Raw genomic sequence first — 22,431 nt, forward strand, 5'->3', positions numbered from 1 at the left:
CTTCTGCATCTGCACATATATATAACAATAGAAAATTATTTATTAAGTCAGTGATAAAGACTAATACATATGCTCCATAGTGAGCTCAGTAACTGTTATAAACCATAATAGCTACATAATGCCAATGAACAATAGCTACATAATGCCAATGAACAATGTTTTTTTGTGAAAAAAATTCTACCTATTAATCAGTTGTAAAATACTTGCACAAATATGCTTGATACTTATAAAATCCACACATTTTCTACCTTTCTGTATTGTGAATGCAATATCCTTACCAGTAACTTCCAGTGGAGGAAGGCATGTTACATCCAAAAAGTAACATATGATGGACAGTATCCATGCTGGCCCGAGGTTTGAAGTCAACTGTTATTAAAAAAAAAAAAAAATACATGAATGTGAATTCAAGTTGTACTTCTACACACAATATCACAAGAGACTATGTCTTGGAACACTGAATACCTGTATAATAACGATGGTTCTATGTTCTAATGATAGAATACCCTGGTTCTATAAATTATCTTTTTCTTTAAGATAAGCTTGACTTAATAATTTTATTTAGTAGGATAGTACACTCTGATACAGTAAAAAGAGAAAACAATAATCAATAGATTAAATACTACACATACACATACTTCTTAATGGAAAACCCCCTTTAAAGTAGTGAAAGTATTATGTGGGTATAAAATGAAAGCTATAGCCTATAGAAATCCATACTACATTTCTCTCCAGGTTTCAGCAGAGTGCTAAGGACCAGAGCACACTCCACAGCAGTTCAGTGAAATGGAAATCACAGTGAGCAGTCAAAGCGTGAGCAAAAACATTTATAACATAAGTTTATTACCTAAAAATGACAATAGTAGTCACTGGGATGCATGTGGAAATACGATTTATCAGGAAAGAAAAATAGAAGTGGAAAATATATCTACACAAATACATAGAAAATGTGAAATTAAGTCCTAGGTGAGTTCAGGGCACTTGTTAAAAGGATATTGAAACTTACACAGTGACATTTCTCTTTTTCTCCTGATAATAGTGGTTGTAAGATAAGTTTTATAAGCAAAAACTAGTGCAGAAGTAAAACAGAGAAATATTTCAAAAATTATGTTATTATATAGGTCAGTACCCCTACCCACTCCTGGTAGGGGTTTAGCACAATCCCTTTTTGTTCTGATATAAAATGCTGCCAGCATGTGGTAGAAGTTTATGAGTTGCCTTTACTTATAAAAATGCTAGTGTGATATCCAGAATATACAAAGAACTAAAAAAACTTAACACCAAAAGACAACTAATCAACAAATGGTCAAAATAACTAAACAGAAATCTCTCAATGAAAAAAAAAAAAAGCAAAGACCAATAAATACATGGAAAAAAATGTTCAATATCTCTAGCAATCAGTGAAATGCTAATGAAAACTACACTAAAATTTCATCTTACTCCAGTCAGATGGCAATGATCAAGAATACAAATAACAATAATTAAAGGAACACTTTGTCAGTGGGACTGCAAAGTAGTACAACCACTCTGGAAAGCAATTTGGAGGATCCTCAAAAACTGAGTGATGGAACCACCATATGACCCAGCTATCCCACTTCTGGGTACTTTTCTCAAAGATCTAAAATCAGCATACTACAGTGCCACAGCCACATCAATGTTTATATCAGCACAATTCAAAATAGCTAAATTATGAAATCAACCCAGACAGGTGCCAGTCAATAGATGAGTGGATTAAAAATTGTTGTATGTACACACAGTGGAGTTCTACTCAGCCATTAAAAGAATGAAATTGTGGCACTTGCCAGTAAATGGATGAAACTGGAAAATATCATGCTAAGTGAAATTAGCCACACTCAGAAACTCAAAGGTTGAATATTTTCTCATATGTGGAAGCTAAAGTAAAATAAAAGAAAGGGGGAGAAAAGGATAAGATTACATAAGGAACAAATACGAATTAATAGATGAGCGAAAGGAATGCTAGTGGAATAGAGGAAGGAGAAAGGAAGAGGGGGAGGAGGAAGAATGGGAGGGAAGAGTGGGGATCATGAACTGAAATCAATTTCCATGCATGTATGAGTTTGTCAGGATGAACCCAACTACTACGTATAACCATAAAGCTGTAACAATAAAAATAAAATTCAGTTAAAAAAAAAAATGCTAGGTTTTTTTTTTTTTTTTTTTGAGGTAAATGACCTCAAGTCTCAAGTGTGTACAAAACTGCGTCTATTAACTATTTTGGTCTGTTTCACAAATCAAAATAGCTGTGTGGGCACCTGTCTGGGTTGATTTCATAATTTAGTAAAACATCATTTGTTGTTAAAATATGCAGCTGAGACATGAGTGTTTATCAAATAAAGAAGTATTCTTTATCAAACTGTGGCCCCACCACTTGCAATGGGTGGCTATCAGAAAACAGAGGGGCCTTACTATGGGCTACCTTGACTGACAACTTTCAGAGGAAATAAAAAGATGTGTATTGATTGCACTGAAAATAAGAACTTACAGTCTAAAAACCAAAATTTGAGGTTTTCATGCCACCATTAAAAAAATAACAGGAAAGAGAGAATGTTGGAAAATAGACAATATAACTTAAGCTGTATCACAGAAAAAGTCTATCAACAAAAGAAGTATTGTGGAGTGATATTGGCCATCATATCATTATATTGTGTACACATAAAAATATGTAACAAAAAATTCCACCATTATGTATAACTATAATGTGCCAATAAAAATTGTGGAAAAATTTTTTAAAAATAATGTATAAAAAGAGAATATTGCTTTCTATCACCAAAGAATACAGTAGAACTAGGAAATCGAAGATACCTTGGAAGGAAAGAATCAACTGGAAATTGCAACACTTCACAACTCATAGAAAATCATATTGATACTAAACCAAAGTTTGTTAGCAAGAGAAACAGAAAGAAGAAAAAGGGATTTCACTTCACAGACCACTCTCAGCATTAGTGCAGGAATTCTTTCCTCACTTCCAGAATCCTCCCAGCAGAAGTAAAATTTAAAAATCCCTAAGGCAGAAGGACCTGGAAGTTATTTATTATTTATTCACCTTAAATTTATTTTGGTAGATAACAGATTTGTAATTTTATATTCAATTTTGTCAAATTGCTTAATCACCCTATGGACATCTACTAATTTTTCGTTTGACTGTATCCTTTCTTTCTTTTCTTCTCATCTCCCCTCTCCTCCCCTCCCCTCCCTTTTCTTCTCCTCCCTTCCCTTCCCCTCTTCTCTTCTCTTTTCTTTCTCTCTTTTTGCTTTGGTACCAGGGATTAAACTCAGAGTCACTTAACCATTGAGCCACATTCTCAGCCACTTTTTAAAGTTTTGAGACAGGGTCTCACTAAGGCCTTAGGGCCTTGCTAGGTTGCTGAGGTTAGTCTCGAACTTGCAACCCTCCTGCTTCAGCCTCCTGAGTTACTGGGATTACAGGTGAGTGCCACCATGCTTACATCCTTTTTAAATATTATCGCTCCACTAACCTACGAGGGGTTGTCAAACAATGGAAAGAGGCTGATTCCTCTGCTTTTTCATAACTCATGTAGATGATTACATGATCTCCAGCCCTGCGATTATTTTATTAGAGGTGGACAGACTTCCTATCATAGAATCATCCTTGGAATTTTGGTCACAAATTAACAGGGTCAAGTGTAGTTTATTCCAAGATTAGACTGTTAGATGCAAAACAACATGGGTTTTAGGCATTAGCTACAAACTCAGGTGGAAATTCCAGCTGAGTTGGAATCCTATGTCTTCTTCAAGAAAGAGGTCAGAGAACTATCTATTTGGGAATCACTCAGGGATTAAACCCAGAATCTGTGAAGTTGGACAAATGCACTCAAGATGAATAAAACCAGAGGGAAGGCTCAGGGCAGAGCAATAGGGAAAGCCTTGAACTGTTGTGATTCATTTAGAAGACATCAATGACTTTTTTAAAATGTTAATTCTTTGTGCATGCTTCTTTGAAACAAGGCAAAATAACCTCTTTGGAAAAAGGGTGAGCCATCAGTAACTTTATAAAATTATTAATAAGCAAAAGATTCAAGTAAGAATCTGTGGGAAGAGGAACAGATCATAAAGACAACAACATGCAATCTCTGAGGCTTTTTATTGGAAAGAAAAGAGTTTTCCTGGCCTTTTGTTTATTGAAAAAGATCTGACTGTCTTCTGTGAAGTAAAAAGTAAATCTTAATTACTCAAAAACAAATTCTCTAACCACATTTTTTTTCTCATTCTGACATAATCTTTAAGTATCATTTGTTTCATATTGAACTCTTATTAACTACGTTTAATTCCCATGTCTAAAAAGAAAAAAAATAAATCTATGTCTTTAAGCAGCAATAAAAAAAATTGTTCAGTTCCCTCTCTTGAAACTTTATTCAAACTGACTCAAAAATTCCTCCAGACACTCAAGAAATAATTTAATTGATAGATTGGTACAAGGTGAAACATGCAACTTACCACCTTTGTTCATATCCTAAGCAAAAAGTTAATCAGTATTTATATAATTAAGCTTAATGTATAATTTATTGAAAATTGAAGTAAAAATTACCCCCAGTAAAAAAAAAGGCATATCAAAAATAAGTATAAAACAAACAGAAGATGCCTTAAAATAATGCAGTACTTAGATAATTTCATTAAAAGGCCTGCTGCCTGTGGTGGGAATGGGCCAGGTGGAGGAAGATTAGTCTGACAGGTTCTCTTCCTGGATTTGCTCCATTCCTACTTATTACAGAAATAATAATAAGACCCCATTCCTTAAAAATAAGAATAAAGTCTACTGAGCACAAGACACACTTATGACTATGTAGGAGATTTCAACACAATGCAAAACAGTATAAAAAATTAAATCACATCTTAAAAGAGATTCCTTCTTTTTCTCCCATCAAATACCAAAAAAAATAAAAAATAAAAAAAATAAAGGATTCAAAGGGAAGAGAGCTAGAGAACAATAATGAAAACAACTGCATTTAAGTGTGCAATTCTGACAGGCAGAATAAACAAAGGCAGCTTTGGGATGGTGATAAACAGCTCAAAATGCAGCCTTGTGCGAATGTGAGGGAATATTATATCCCGTAAGATTAAAAGTGCCACCACCTTTTCCAACTCAATACAGAGATGACAGCTGCTTAACTGGAAATGGTACTTCAGTCTCAATGGGTGTCAGCAGTTCAGATCACCTGATGTGTTGGATCAGGGCAAATTCTATAGGTAAGTCCTGGAAACCAAATATCTTTCAAGGCCCCAAACTTCAGAAATAGTGACTTGGACGATAATTAAAGGAAATATGATGCACCGAAAGTGCAGAGGTTGGAGGATTTCTCTAAGGTAGCGTCATCTGAAATGAAAGACTTTCAAGTATATGTATTGAGCAGAGAGATAACTAGGTATATTTTCTGGAGTTCTAAGCAAAATTTGTTCTAAGAATTTATTGCCTCTCTTAGCTAACATCAGACTACAACCAGGGCCATAAAATTCTCTAATAATGTGACTTAGGAGAGAGTTTCATTTAGCACTTGACTTTCAATTTTTCTTGTCCAAGGAGATATCCAGCTGTACATGTCAAATATCACCATATCTGCCATTCTCAGGATATGGAAGGCCTGTGACAAACGTACACAGCCCAGGGCAGGAACCAGCAATGGTGGAGATACCCATGCACACATCGTCAATCCTAAATTACCAGTGGGCATGGCTTCAACACCCTTTATAGTTAATGATATATAATGGAGGGATATTGTAGACCATGGATATTAACCTAATGAACAAACTCACATTTGGATCTCCATTCTAGAACTGTTGCTTATATGTGCATTAGAGATAATCATTATTAACTTTTTCTTTCCTCCCAGTGGAATCATTATACATAGTGTTTTATTTATTATATAAATTGTTAAATAATTTTCTTCAACAGTATTTTTTAACCTATGCTGTGCATTGGAATTACCTATGGAGTTTTTTAAAAATAAAGTGCCCAGGGTTAATACTGGATCAGTCCCTTCCCATCCCCCATCAATATCTTAATCAAATCCTCATAAGTCAGAGGTGAGTAATAGGTGATTCTAACTGTAGTCAACAGTTTCAATGGCTGGATATATCCTATTGTGTGAGCATACTTAGACTTCAGTTAAGAAACCATAGTTAACTTGGTATTATATTGCTCTTTTAAATGTATAGCACAAAATAAATAATAAAAAGTTTTTGAAGATAAAAATTAATTGGCATTTTAGAATTGTTTTATTAAAAGAGATCACTGGGAATCTACTACATTATATAATCCTTTTAGGATTGAGGTCTGAAGCAGACATACAAATGAAACTTCGGTTATTATGTTTACATCTGCAAAAAAGAGTTTCCTAATGTTGCTAGCATTTTTAAGCTATATTCAACAGGGAGAACTGGTAGGTGTAAGGTTTAAGAAACAATAACATAAAAAGAAATAGCATGATTTAAAAAAATTTACAGGCTCCCAGATCTTAATACTATATCCTTAAGCTTTTTTTTTTATTTTCTAAAAATAAACTTTATACCTCAAAAAGTGTTCAAAGGAACTGAAGATAGTAATGCTCTAAAATGTAACTTAAGTGTAGGATATGATCAACCATAATGTTCACAATCTTTCAGTTGGGCCAAGAAGATACAGGTAAATGTGAAGCCCAGAGGACCACAGTCCATTTGCCAGCAATGTTAAAAAGCTGCAGCAATGGCATATTATATCATCTGCTAGCCTCCCGCATAACCATAAAGCAAATCTACACTTCAGCAAAGACCTTTTGCTTGAACATTTTTAATCAGAAAGCTTACTAGAGAAAGTGTCATTAACTCTTGCTAGCATGGTCAATGGTGTACAATTCGTAAAGAATCCTTAATGTAGTTTGTGGGGACTTTCAGCTGCTGTTATCAAATTAACCAAGAAATAAGACACCTGAGCAAGCCTATCTATTGAACTAAATTTAAAATGAAATAATCCTTATGCCTGAGTAAAGGAGTTCAACACTAGGAACAAAACTTCTAGGTGACAGGCTTTTAAAATTGAACTTTATGTTAGTATATACCAGAACTAACTTAAAAATCAATAAAGAGACTATCAGCCAAACCACACAAAATAAAAGAGGATAAGCATCACTAAGCCCTATTTTTGTAATGTAATTCCTATAATAGTCCTTTATTAATTGCCTACAGAATCAAATCCAAATCCTACTTCTTGGTTTTTAAGGTCATATATAATATCATACCAGTCTCTGAGCTCACCTCACTTCCAATATGACAGCACCCTTATATTCACCTCTTCACTTTCATATGGCATTCCTACTTACATAAGAATCATATCTGCTAACATTTACTGCCAGGCACCTATTTACTTCTTACAAAGACCCGGAGTCTGGTCCCTTTTCCTTACAAACACATGATCCTTGAGAAGAGACTTGTCCCTGGTTATGTATCTAGTAAGTGAGGTTGGGATTTGAATGCAGAGTCGTCTGGCTCAGAGCTTGCTTTTTTAGCCACTATATGATGCTTTCTTGTATCTTTGTGCCCCATGTGTTCCTTGTGTTCATACTATTGGTCCCTATGTTTATATGTTCCTCTATGTAACATATAAACCATCTTCCCAGGTCCTGATCAAAGCTTGCCAATCTCCCCTGTGGCATTCTCTGACCAGATCAGTTTACCATGATCTCTTCAGAGCTTAACACCAGCTCTTTCTGAAATAACAGAAATGGATACTTCAGAAGGAAGTATACTAGGAAGGAGAAGGGAAAGGATTCTCAGCTAACTATTTGGTAGCAGAAAGGTGACAGAGCTCAAAATATCATAATTCCCTCCACTGATGGACATCTACATATCAAATTTGATTCAAACCTGGGCTTTCTGAATTGGCCATTTTACTAGGTAGGTGATACTTAATCATTGCATTAAAATAGCTATGTCAACAAGTTTTGTGACTACCAGATGTATCTAATTGAGGAAATTCCTTCACTTAGCTTATAAAATATAACAAAATGGTTCCTACTCCTTTTCTCACCATTTTTTATTACCTGAGAAAAGTTTGGGAGTCATTAGGGGTTGTCATGTGGGTATGTGGATGACCAAATGTTTGAGGGCATTCAAGACAAACTGAGTGTCTGACAAAAGGAATATAGCAACAACTTCTCCTTCATGAGTATGACCAAGGAAATTGTGTTTATCTACTCATCAGAAACCTCTGGTATTAAGTATCATATTTACATCATCTATAATAATTCTTTCCAAGCAGCTTTCACTAGAAACCAGAAAAAATTACCTATGGTGCCTGCTAGAAGGTTCTCAATGGTAATATGAGTCACAGAAAACTATTTGTTATTCATGTTGGAGAAAATTCTAGTAAGGAGAAAGGAAAGGATACTCAATCAGCTCAGGTGATGGGTGCTCACACATGTATATGTGTGTTGCAACACACATACCCATGTGCACGCACAAATATACACCCTTCTAATAGCTGCTATCAAAGCTATAAAATGTGGATATAAACAATGTTCCCTGATAGACCTTGGTCTTTACAGTGACTCACAAGGATGTTTAAAATTAGACCATTATTGCAGTTTTCAAAGTATCCCATTGTCACTTGAATATATAATTTGTTTAAGAAAGGTCACATTTGGAAATACTCAAACCTAACTGCAATTCTGTAATGGAAATTGTTCTACATACTAAGAGAGAAAGCCTAAGAAAATGAAAAACAATGAATCATTAGATTAATGTCATCTATTTCTGAATTCAATGGCAACTATCTCATTTGTATAGTGCAATTTGATAGATAGGGATCTACCATCATTCACTAAGGAAAAGACACATTTGTTTACTGGTCGCCCATGTGAGGGAAAGCAAGTGGATGAAGATGACAGTTAAATTTCTTGGCTGAGTGGGCTGCTGTCAGAGCCAATTCCTCTGAGTGTCCGTAAAACACCTTTTAGACAGCAACACAGTTCAGTGGTCAAATGCAGATTTTATCCAACCTTTACCAATTCCAATTCTGTGATTTCTTTTTAAAACAGTAAACAAAAGCAATGCATAGGAAAAGCTATGATTTTGTTCAAAATATGAAAAAATCATTTTCATTAAACTATATCCCAAAATGCCTACTTTAATTAATATTTAATATTTAATACAGATATATAAACCCATCATAGTATATGCTTACATGTACATTTGTTACATATGTAGCATATACACATATATATACACATATACACATATATATACCATCATGGTATTTTCTCAGTATTAAGAAGATGTTATGTGATTCTGCAATCTGTATATGGGGTAAAAATGGGAGCTCATAACCCACTTGAATCAAAGTGTGAAATATGATATATCAAGAACTATGTAATGTTTTGAACAACCAACAATAAAAAATTAAAAAAAAAGAAGATGCTTATTGAAAACCATTTACATAACTTTGATACACAAACATAAAGCCAAAATCGTGGATTATTCAAATGATATTCTGACTTTTAACACTATCAAGAATGTTGGTCTTAGTCATAATTAGCTATCTAAATTGTTCTCTTTTTGTGTGTTCTACAGAAATTTGAAAAATTCAAGGAGAAAGTCCTTTTTATATGTTTTTACATTTGTGTTCTTGTCTTCTGGGATTCTGGGAAGCTCTGATTTCCTAAGTATTTACCATACTTCACATTCCCATTATCTAGACCCCAAAATGGCACACACAAAAATTTTATTTGCTGAGAAAATTAATAAGTGATTTTCTTTCTTTTTTTTAAATAACCATTCCTTATACTAAAACAAGAATATAATTTGAAATAAAAGAGTAAACTGCCTACTATTTGAAACACCATATTAAAAAATGGCCAAACAGCCAGGCACAGTGGTAAATGCCTATAATTCCAATGTCAGGAGGATCTCAAGTTCACCACCTGGTGTGGTGGTGCATGTCTGTAATCCCAGTGCCTGGGGAGGCTGAGGAAGAGGATCCCAAGTTCGAGGGCAGGCTCAGTAACCTAGCAAGGCTCTAAGCAACATAGTAAGACCCTGCCTCAAAATTTAAAAAAAGGTCTGGGGATGTGATTCAGTGGTTAAGTGTCCCTGGGTTCTATCCCCAGGGCCAAAAAAAAAAAAGCCATTAGTGGGTCTCCATCATATCCTGTGTCATATTTCCTTTTGGTATTCAAAAGTTAAAAAGGCCAGATAATGAAAGCAGAAGCTACAAAATTGTCTTAAGAATGGACAAACAGAGCTGCTATTTTTTTTAAAATGAATAAAATATTAAGGGTCTTCACAATGCTTCATTTCTAACCTAATCTTATAACGAGGCATTTATCTAATCTTATGACAAGGCATTCGGAGATTTGGAATTTGGGATAAGCCACAAAAGGCTAAAGCTTCATGTCTCCCTGCCACTGTCTAGTCACCCACTCTTGAAGTGGCAGAGCCCTGGTTATCCCACAACCAAAACTTCCACTGTAAGAGTTTGGAAACTTAGGTATAATCCCTTCCCAACATATAACCTATATAGCCAAGCCCCTTTCCCTTTCTCATTTCTTAATATAAATGACTGCTTGATGTTTCTCTTTGGTTTTCAATTCTCTAGTTTTAATTTGGCTACCTCTAGATATCTGTGGCAAATGCCATGGAGGTAGTACATTAAAGGACTCACACCAAACAATCCATTTTGCACAGGTAGCCCAATCTTTAGCATTCAAGCAATTCTTTCAACAATAAAGAAAGGAAGAAATACTGAAAACAATTACTAACCTTAGAAGATCATTTAGAAGAGTTACTTAAGAAAATGAAGAAACATCTAGCACCCTGGTTCTAATACAGCCCTTGTGTGTTTCCTATGAATATTTTGTTTGGATATATTCACTTGTACTTTACAATTTTAAACTATGGAAAAGTAAACACATTTATTTTAGGAGAGCAATAACACATTCCAGGATATATATTTATAGCCCTTAGAGGCACTAGCCCTGGAGTCATATACTACCTTCAATCCCCAGAAACAAGCAAGTAACTGTCAATGTGAGAACTGTAATATTACTGTGACACATGACTGCCATATTTATTCAGGTATGTAAGGCAGCCTCCTCTTCAAAGCAAGTATGAAATGGTAGGAATTAAGAATACCTCTGACCTTGAACAAAGAAATATAGTAGAAAAGAAATCCATGTAAAATTCCATTTATGAGTAAATATTATTTTCTCCCAGGCTGTCAAACATGTGGATATGAAATTTTAAAAAGCTTTACTGTTAATATTTAATTATAAATAAAAATTCTAAATCCCATTTGGGGTTACTCAAAGAACTATAATTAGAAACTTAAATTATTATCTTTAAAGTTATTCAATTCAGGACCTGGGAGCACTGTCCTTCCTAACTTTTTCCTTGGTAATGTCCAAATACTATACAAAACCATAGTCAGATAATGTTCAACTTCTCGTGGTGTGACTTTCATTCTTAGGGATTAATTAGTGAGGTGATTTTATTGTTATGAGTTATATGTTTTGTTGTGATTGCCACCAAAGTATGGTGGAAAAATAAATGCATGTTGTGCTGGTTTTGCAGGTCTATTATGTCCATTCCTGTGGGGAATACCTCATGAAAATTCATCCTCAGACTGCCCCAAGGCTATGTGGTAGACATTTTACAACTCACATAATAGCCATTTCAGCCCACTTGAAGATTAGTTTCAAGGGACCAGAATACAACTCTCATTACCATCACTTTTCAAAATCAACATCTCAAAACAGAAAAGTAAAGTGGAAAAAAAAATATTCTTGAATAATTTTCCAATCATCCCTCTCCTCCAAACAGTTAAAAGTCTGTCATAGGGATGATTAAATTAAAACAACCTAGATGGAAACAGATGGTGCTTTGTCACTTTTCCTATCTGATTTAAAGGCTCCACTGGGGAAGGACCTGTCATTTAAGAGTCTTCTTTCTCTATAATATAAACAACAGGATGGATGTTCCTTCTTTCTCCATTCCTCCTTCCTTCTTTCCTTTTTATTTGCTGTCTCTCCTTCCATTCCTTTGTATCTACCTACTTTTCTGACAAGTAAAATATTAACATTCCCCAATGATGATTCTAAGTGCAGTCAATTTATAGCATGAACCAGCAGGTAAATATACAGTCTGTCGAGTGGGGTGGAATTAAGCATTCAGCCACAGACAGAAAGCCAATACTATACCATATGGGACCACATGGTATTGGTGACCATTGACATCTGCATGCAACTCCTTAACTACTATTACTCATGAATCTCTCCAGATACAGTTTGTAATCTTGTCTTTCAGTGGCTGTCTCTAGTTTGTTTCTACATTAAGCATGATAAATGCATTTTAGAACTTGACAGTAAAAGATTAATATGCTCATAACCATCAAAGAGAACCTTTCACTGATTTCAAATAGCTGTTCTCTCTGCAACTGCCACCCCCCTCCCACACACACCATCCAATTAATACTTACTCACGAAGGCTTCCTCATCCACCGGCAAACGCATTGACATGCAGAAGTATGTATCAGACTATTAAAGAAAGAAAGATACAAAATTCAAATTAAACTCTGCTAATAAGAAAGAAATAATAACTGCTAAATGCATGACCTTTATGACTGGAAAAGTCATATTGGTCCTGGCAGGTGAGGCTGACTTCTTGGGGAGAGATGGCAGATTATTAGAAGGGCTAAATTTAGAATGTAGATACCTTAAACATTTTTCTAAGATTCTTTCCTAAACAATTTTAGAGCCTATTTATAAAGCTAAGTATCATGAGTATTGTCACAGTTAAAAGGCAACATATAAGATTCCTATATATAATATGTGGAACGGTTTAATGTATTTTATTTGAAAATGGTGAGAGTTAGTTTTGAACATCTTTGCTATTTGCAAAATTAAAGTCCTTCAATTTCCTGAATCACTTTACAAATGTCCCAAATATTAGGAAATACAATGAATAAAAGTTGGTCTTAAATATAATATTGCATTTAGTTGTTCTCCTTTAATTTAAAAGTTGTATGGAGCATATTGGAGAAATCAACATTAATTCAAATTTTTCCTTCTTTTCCAGTTATTGGCCTTCCATCTAACTGGTCATTTTTCCACAAATATATTAACATCAAGAATTTTCAATAAGCAGGGTGTGGTGGTGCACACCAACTACTGGAGAGGCTGAGGGTGTAGAAGGTATGAGCCCAGGGATTCAAGGTCAGCCTGAACAACAAAGTGAGACACTGTCTCTAAAAACAGAAAGGAAGGAAAAAAAAAAAATTAGTGGCAATTTCAATTTAAGGACAATGAATTTTTGAGGATCTATGCACTCCAATTCCTTAAAGGAAGTTCAAACACTGCAAAGTATGTGCTATGATTGACCATATTCCCAATGCAAAGATAGGCTGTACTCATTTAAAAATTCATCATAGATTATTATTACATGCAGAGCTGTAATCAACAGCCTCCACCAACATGGATAAAGATCATGATATAAAGCTTCTAAAATTTTAGCAACTAAAAATTGTAAATTTAACCTCATTTTTAGTTTTGTGTTGGGAAGCAAACAGGTTCAAATAATGTCCAATACCTTGATATTTGATACAACATCAGTGTTACAATTCAGATACAGTTCAGTGTTGCAATTTTTGTACGTGTTATGCACTGTGTTATTTTTCTCAATTGGGGAAAGAGTTAATTTCTAAAAGTCTTTACAATTATTTAGATTGAATCTTATTTTCTCTATGAGGAAATATTCTGAAAAGCATTGAAGGTTGCACAATAAGAGGTTAAGTCACATATAGGCTGTAGAAAATGTATTGGGGATCTTATAATCTTGAATGCAATTACTGATAAATATATTTCCAGTCTATTGATTAATAGTGTTCCAAAATATGCCTACTCTGCTATAAAATAAAAATAATAAGCTAAAGATTCTTTTGTATCTTATCATCATGAGCAATGAGTAATTTAAAACCAAAAGACATTTCGTGGTTCCTTTAGCTGCTGCTGCTACTATTGCTATTTCTAGCCAATATGCTTATTATATGTAAGATGTGATTTTCAATGTTTTCCTTGCATGCCATTTGATAACTAAATTAATCAAATGTGGTAGATACTATAAACTTCATTTTTAAGATAATAATAAAATAACAAAACATTTACTGAGAAGTCACGAGGTGCAGGCACTATTTAAGCACTTTACATGTACTAACTCTAATCCTCAAAACACATACCTACTACATGGATACTGTTTTACCCATTCTACGGACAAGGAAACTGTGGCAAATCAAGGTTACATACAAAGAATCTTTACAAAGATTCTAATAATCGACTGTCTCCTTGGAAGTATCTTTTCAGAGCTAATTCTGTTTTGCTGAGCCCCCTTCTCCACGAAGTAGCAACATTGGCTTTAAGAGCTTCAGACTCCCAGTTCAAATCATTTTGTCTGTTTCTCTCCCCATACACATTAATTAAGAGACTTGAGAAAACACTGGCAAATTTTCTAACAGCTCAAGTCTGCATCACTTGGATGACTGAGAAAGTTGAATGCTGCCAGAAAAAATTTGTTTGTTTTAGGGCTGGGGTTGTGGCTCAGTGGTAGAACATTTGCCTAGCACATGTGAAGCACTGGGTTCAATGCTCAGGACCACATATAAATAAATAAATTTTATATATATATATATATATATATATATATATATATATATATATATATATATATATATAAAGTATTGGGTCCATCTACAACTAAAAATATATATATATTTTTTTTAAAAAAAATGTTTGTTCCAGTGAAAACATGATACACAGGCATAGGCTCCTTAGTCCCCTATTAAAGCAGCTATTTTAGAAGGCATGCAACTATAAGTCCTTTCTCTGTCACTCTGAGATATAAAGCTTCTATTACTCAAAACCTTCTTCAAGTATTCAAGGAGATAAATGCTCAGCTCCCTGTCCCTTGCTCTAACCTACACTACTACTTCCTGTTGTAAAGTTTGTTTCTCCTCCGAATAAGAGGCAATTAACAAATTCAAAGTCACATATGCCAGCCCCTTTCACACTCCCAGCACGTTTCCCTCAGCATAACCTAATCTTTAAAAGGTCTCTTTCCTTCTGTTGTGGCAAAGTTAAGTACACAATGGATATTCCTCCCTATTTCAACTGTCACTACTGAATAAAAATCCATTCTTACCACTTTCACTAGGGTCAGGTTTATTTGTCTTTGATAATAATAAGTATACCAGCTGGGATCTGAACACAGACGATCTGACTAATGTATTACAGGTCATTCAAAGCACTGAACAGATGACTTTAAAACAAATATAAAAACAAAAGTAAACAAAGTAGCTAAGCGTCTATTTATAACAGAAAAGGATCAAAATGTGATAAGATGTAAATGAAACCAAAGTTCTTTTTAATTTGAACTAACAGTTTTTGATTTTACTCTTTGATTTTATTATAAACCATTGAAAGCTTTTTTAGGAATAGGCAAGTTATACATGTAAAGTAGATAAGTCAAATTCAGTCAGTTAGTTCTTTTAATAAAAACAATAACATGGCTGGGGTGTAGCTCAGTGGGAAAGCCCTTGCCTAGCATGCTTGAGGCCATGGTTTCATTCCCAGCACCGATCTAAAAATAAACAAAACAAAAAACCCCAACCCATAAGACTAAGCACAATGATAACATATAATACACATAACAAAGAAAACTGCTATTTATACTCATAAATGATCAGATTTATATTGTAACTCTTGCTTTTACTATTAGTTGCTCAATTTAAAATGATAGAATAAATTGGGAATGTCTTTCTTTTATCAATTTATATTCTTGGCTTATAACTTCCTCAGTAATGAAAAATTGTTCAGATTCCAACTGTTTCTTTCCTGAGCTATTGAAGTCAGTTGGAAAAAAAAAAAAAAAGGAAATGAGAGAGAGAGAGACCTGTTTAAAATTGCACTGTCCTACACAATTCTTTTGGAACAGCAAAGTTTTCCTTAGAAGGTGTACAATGCACCATTACACTCTGACTTAATATTTTAGTTTTATGCTCCATATTTTAGAACAAAGATTAAATTCTGTTGGAAAAAGATAATGCAAAACTTTCTCTTCTAAATATGAGTACATTTAAAAATACACTCTGCATTGAATCAATAATGTGCCTTTAGCTGAAGGCTCTGAAGACCACAGTTCAATAGAACAGAGAATATCAAAAAGTAATTTATTCTTTTCTCTGCAACTGTACAAGACATGTGTGATTCTGTTCTGGAATATTTTGCTATCATGAGTTGGTTTCTGGAATTAAGTTGAGAGCTTAAGATCTATGTAAAAAAGGTAAACCACTGGTCATTTGCACAATTCAAATGGAAAAGCCAAGCCTTAAAGATGACTCTTACAACCTCTGTCCTCCTCAGGCTGGATGAATATGAGTAAGTACTTTTTATTTTTTTTAATGTTACTTTATTTGATTCTTATAGGTATTATACCATTTTTTTGGTTGTTGTTGTTGTTGTTAACAGAAATGAAAACTGACTCACAGAAAGATTACTGTATAGATACTTTACATAAAGCTGTCCAGGTAGTTAGTGCTGGAGTTGGGATTAAAAGCCTTCAAGTTTGTGCCTTCAAGACCTTGAGAGATAATGAAATATATTTCTTGTAATTTTCTTATTGTCAAATTTACTTTATTTAAATTGTGATTCTGGTTAGTCTTTTTTATTTGTGGGGGTGGTGGTTATCAGGGATTAAAAAACTCAGGGCACTCAACCACTGAGCCACATTCCCAGCCCTGTTTTGTATTTTATTTAGAGACAGGGTCTCACTAAGTTGCTTAGTTTCTGGCTTTTTACTGAGGCTGGCTTTGAACTTGTGATTCTCCTGAATCAGCTTCCCAAGCTGCTGGGATTACAAACTTGCACTATCATGCCTGGCACTCTGGTTTTAAAATGTCGATGCTTTATTTTTCTCACCAAGAGACTATATTTAAATAAAATCGAACTTTCTCAATTCGTCATAGGCAAGTGAAGACCTTTTGAAAATAAGACATATTTTTTTTTGGTGTATGAATCAGACAGTAGCCTTTGCCAAATTATTATGAGCACATTAAAGCATCGGGAAAGAAAGATTATTCAGATGATTATAAAATATTATTTTATCAGTACAGGTTAATTTCTATAGTAGATCAACAAGAATTGATGATTACTTTAAATTTAAATTCTATGCTATCTATAAGCAGCAGTTATGTTAAAAATTTAATTGTATAATAATATGTATCCATGTGGTTAACTGTCACAAATCCTGCGATCAAGCAATGTTGGTTTTTTTTAAACAGACTCTGAATGCAACAATATCAATAGAAGTTGAAAAATACAGTTCCTCAACAGAACCTTCCTATGTGCATATATAAATAAAGAGCCAGTGAAACTCCTCATCATGTACACCCACAAGAATGGGATCCTAATTAGAATGTTATGTTCCATGTAAGTATAATATATCAAAATACACTCTACTGTCATGAATACCTAAAAATAACAAATAATATACATATATACATATATATACATATACATATACATATATATTCTCTCTCTCTCTCTCTCTCTCTCTCTCTCACACACACACACACACACACACACACACATATAGTTCCTCAGGTAATAAAATCATTACATCACTGATATGACCAAGCAACCAGCTGGATTTTTCTTTTTCACATGATGAACACCAAGAGCCCCATTTTAAAGTACTTTGACTCTATAACCTCAACCACCCAACACTAGTTAAAAAATTGAAATAACTGAAGTACACTAATCAGAACTTAGCATACAACACCTTGCTAAGAGGAACACATTCATTGAGGCTCACTTTATTAAAAAAAAATTCCATCTTATTTATTCTCAAAATAATTCAGTGAGGTAGGTTATTAAATAGTTTTAAGGATGAAAAACTGAAAAAGGTACACTCATACACTGCTGGTGGGACTGCAAACTGGTGCAGCCAATATGGAAAGCAGTATGGAGATTTCTTGGTTAATTGGGAATGGAACCCCTATTTGACCCAGCTATCTCTCTCCTCAGTCTATACCCAAAGGAATTAAAAACAGCAAACTACAGGGACACAGCCACATCAATGTTTATAGCAGCACAATTCACAACAGCTAAACTGTGGAACCAACCTAGATGCCCTTCGATAGATGAATGGATTAAAAAATTGTGGCACATATACACAATGGAATATTACTCAGCAATAAAAGAGAATAAAATCATGCCATTTGCAGGTAAATGTATGGAGTTAGAAAAGATAATGTTAAGTGAAGTTAGCCAATCCCAAAAACCAAATGCCGAGTGTTTTCTTTGATATAAGGAGGCTGATTCATAGTGGGATAGGGAGAGGGAGCATGGGAGGAATAGACGAACTCTAGATAGGGCAGAGGGGTGGGAGGGGAAGGGTGTAGGCATGGGGTAATTAACAATGGTGGAATGTGATGATCATTATTATCCAAAGTACACATTTGAAGACATGAATTGGTGTGAATATACTTTGTATACAACCAGAGATATGAAAAATTGTGCTCTATATGTGTAATAAGAATTGTAATGCATTCTGCTGTCATATATATTTTAAAAAAGATAAAAAACCGAAACTAAAAAAGATAAGTAACTTATTTTCATTAAAACAAATAACCTCAAAACACTGAAACTAAAAAAAAGATAAGTTACTTATTTGCATTTAAACAAATAACCTCGGAATTGATGAAATGAAATTCGTATACAGTTCTCTAAAACATTTCTCTTTTCACTACAGAAAAATGGCCACTAAAAGGTTATTTTTCAAACCTCCCTAATGTTTGAAAAGAAAATATTGTCAGTTCTTCAACACAATTTTGGTTATTTACCAAATAGAAGAAATAAGAGAATCACAGACATAAAATTCAATAAAATGTTTTAGTCCAAGTCCTTTAAATTTTTGATAGCTGTGAGAACACTTCACAAAAGCTGGTTGAAAAATTTCAGTGGACTAGATTAGAGTCACAGCTATTTAATTTTGTCACCATTTTGTTTCTGCAAAGTAATTTGAACACATACACATAACTCAGATCAATGCTTCTCCCTAACACCTTCTGAAGACACAAAAACAGCACCTTACTGTCCATTATAATAGGCTTTTCATTGGAACTCACTGTCCCAGAAAGAATGCTTCTATAATTCAACCCTCACTACTAGTGCAGCCTCTCACAATTTTCCATATATCATCATCATGAATCCTCCTTTTCTCTCTGTGGGAAGAACACTGTATCTGAGCTTGGTGCCAGGGGACTGTCTGTAAAATACTGTGGATTCAAACTGCTAACATAAGGCTCAGATGTACAGAAAGGGAGAAATAATGTGAATCTACATAGCCATGACTCCCAGCGCTATCCATTTTTGGTACATCAGCCAAATCTGAATCGAGAGGGATATGATATTGCTGATGCCTCTTTACTGCTGCTATTGGGAACTATCCAAGAAAAGCACACTTTTTTTTTTTTTCTGACAAAAGAAGATAGTGTGCTAGAAATGGAGTGGGGGAAGCACCTATTATTAAAGAACTCCTGATAATATTCTATTACCACCCATTTTTAACCAAGCATTCTCACATGGGCTACAGTGTTCACCAAAATCCTGCTTAAACTGTTTAAAAGAAATTCATTCTTTATTTTGATTTAGTCATTGGTGAGACAGACATGTGGAAGTTAATAAAACCAACTGCTTATTTAAATTAATATGGGACAAACAAAACCATTTGTATACTATTGCACATGAAAACTGTTAACATAAACCCAGTAATTTTTGTTCTGGGAAACCAAAGGTACCATTCAGATGCTAGTGTTGAGCACTATGATTTGATGCTGATTGGATAATATCATTTTATTGTGCAGGCTTAAAGAATCCCCCAGAGTGCCTTTTTAAAGAAGACTATGGAATGTTGTGACCACATATATGTGTGCACATAGACAATATGACCCAGTTTCACCTGGATATTACCCTCTTGCTTATTTTTGTGGCTATTTGCAAATTGGCTGTTCACTGTAAATAGGCTATAAACCTTAGAAATACTATACTGTGGATAGTATGGTCTGTAGTAACTTTTCACAATCAACCTTTATTAAATAACCAGACTATTAAAAAATAAGATAACCGTGGAAGACGAGGGATATATATATATATATATATATATATATATATATATATATATATACATACATATATACACATACATTTTGTTGAACTGCAGTGATAATTTCACAATGTAAATTCACATTGAAAGAGTATGCTATACACCTGAAACACACTAACTTCAAAATCCTTAAACAAAATCTGATGCTGGCAACTGTGACCTTGTGGCTCAGAGTAATTTCTCAGAGTGGGAAGAAAACTCAATATTAACCCCAGTTCATGCATGTATAAAATTCAATCAGGATGCACTGATCGGGACCCATAAAGCCTGACATTTTCACCCAGCACTCATTCTGGGTTTAAATTACTTGGGTTCTACAAAGAAGTAGTAGAAATCTCAGAACTATTAGTCCAACAAAGGAAAAGTACAGAAAGAGATCAGGCGTCTAGACAGAGTTTGACTATGAGAGAAAGAAGCCATTGGAAATTTATTTTTTAAAGTTTTCTTTTAATTGACCTATTGGAAATTAAGAACTACTTAGGTGGTAAAACATTGTTTTTATGTGTTTCTGTGAGGGTGTTATCAGAGGAGATAGGTTGTGTGAGTCTGAGTGGACAAAATGGGAAAGATCCACCCTCAATGTGATCAGCACCATCTATCTTCTGGGGGCCCAGAAAGAACAAAGGTAGAGAAAAGGCAAATTAAACTCAATCCCCGCCCCCCCACCCCCCCCACCCCCCCCGCCATTCCCTGCCACTCTCCTGAAGCTGGGTTTGGGTTGCACTCTTATTCTCCTCCTTGTGGACGTCAGAACCCAAGCTCTCTGGCCTTCTGGACTCCAGGACTTAGACCAGCTATCCTTTAGTTCTCAGGTTTGAACTTGTACTAAGCCATGCTACTGACACTCCGTGGCCTGCAACTGGCATAAAGCCTGTCATGGAACACCTCAGTCTCCATATGATGTGAGTCATTTTCCCTAATAAATCCCCCCTCAGATCTCTATATCTGTATTTGTATCTATATCTACTCTTTGGTTCTGTGTCTCTAAATAAACCTAATACTAATGCATATAACCCAAATAGGTAATAGAATCAAATTGCCATTTCTCAAAATGATTTGCACACAAACTGAATGAGTTTACATTGACTCAATGGAATATGTACTCTCCACTTCATCCTAATATACAAAGAAGTTGGAGCAAAGGAACACTATTCAAAAGCATGAAATTTTCTGGAGTGAAAAATCTCAGGCTTAAAAGCTGCCTCTTTGAAACCAGAATTTAAAATACTTCATTGCAGATGAAATTCCTTAGGCTGACATTTGTATGTACTTATTATTATTTCCTTTTCCCTTTACTATAGAAATTAAATATACATATAATATATGTATAGATATAGATATGGATATAGATGTGGGGGGGCAATTTATATTTGTCAGGTTCTAGAAGTAATAGCCATAGTGAAGATTTTATGTTAAAACACTCCAGATGATTCTCCAAAATGCTTCACTCTTACCCTCATCATTAAGGTAAGCTCTATCCACACCATCACATTTTATCCAAATCTAGAATGTAGTCTTCTTGTAACAGTGTGAATAACATCTGGCACATACTGGAAGCTCTATAAATATTTGTTAAATTTTGTATGAATCTACTTTCTTTGGGTGGCAATAAGCTCACAATTTAAGAAAGACTGAACTGAAACCTGTATTATAGATGCTGCTTAATTAGGGTTTTATACAGCATCACTTTTTCATATGAATTTTATCCTTCAGTTGATTTGTCCCAGAATCCCATTTGCATTTTTAAGCTATAATCACACTGTGGCTGATGATGACAAGTTTCTCAATGCCAAGTAGCTCAAATGGAAGCAACTTCCCTGGCAAGGACTCTTCTATGAGAATTAGTACAAATATGAATGAGCAAATGGTAGGGGAAGAAATATTTTGGTAAGGGAACAGCTGTTTTAGGGCTTTCACACACTTTTACTTATAAGTAAACAAGAAGGAACATACTAATAGTGGTCTATAATTAATTGCCTATGACACAACATGCTGATGATAGTGGTGGAGTCTCCCTTGGCTTCCTGGGTACACAGCGGGAGGCAGAATTATGCAAGGGAAACTGTGCTGTTTTGAACAGAAACTGGGGATTATCTGTACTATTCATCTGCCCCAAACTTAAGCTAATGGTTTATACTTTTACTTAAGTTTCCCTGAATGTGGAAGCAGTTGATTTCTGAATTTGTATTAACTATTCACATTCATGTTCCTTTTTTC

The 22,431-nt window shown here is 34.5% G+C and overlaps 1 protein-coding gene across 7 annotated transcripts in view; it reads right to left on the reverse strand.

Annotated features, from left to right (window-relative positions):
* The window catches only part of Pam (peptidylglycine alpha-amidating monooxygenase), a 290,276-nt gene that overhangs the window by 116,449 nt on the left and 151,396 nt on the right, over positions 1-22,431 (reverse strand). For all 7 annotated transcript variants that reach the window (XM_071612377.1, XM_027927584.2, XM_027927579.2 and 4 more), the window contains exons 4-5: positions 12,479-12,536; positions 279-366 (exon numbers count right to left, since the gene is read on the reverse strand). In XM_071612377.1, coding sequence (XP_071468478.1) covers positions 279-366; positions 12,479-12,536 — 146 coding nt within the window. The remainder of the gene's footprint in view (positions 1-278; positions 367-12,478; positions 12,537-22,431) is intronic.

The sequence above is a fragment of the Marmota flaviventris genome, chromosome 5 (assembly GCF_047511675.1).
Source record: "Marmota flaviventris isolate mMarFla1 chromosome 5, mMarFla1.hap1, whole genome shotgun sequence".
NCBI lineage: Eukaryota > Metazoa > Chordata > Mammalia > Rodentia > Sciuridae > Marmota > Marmota flaviventris.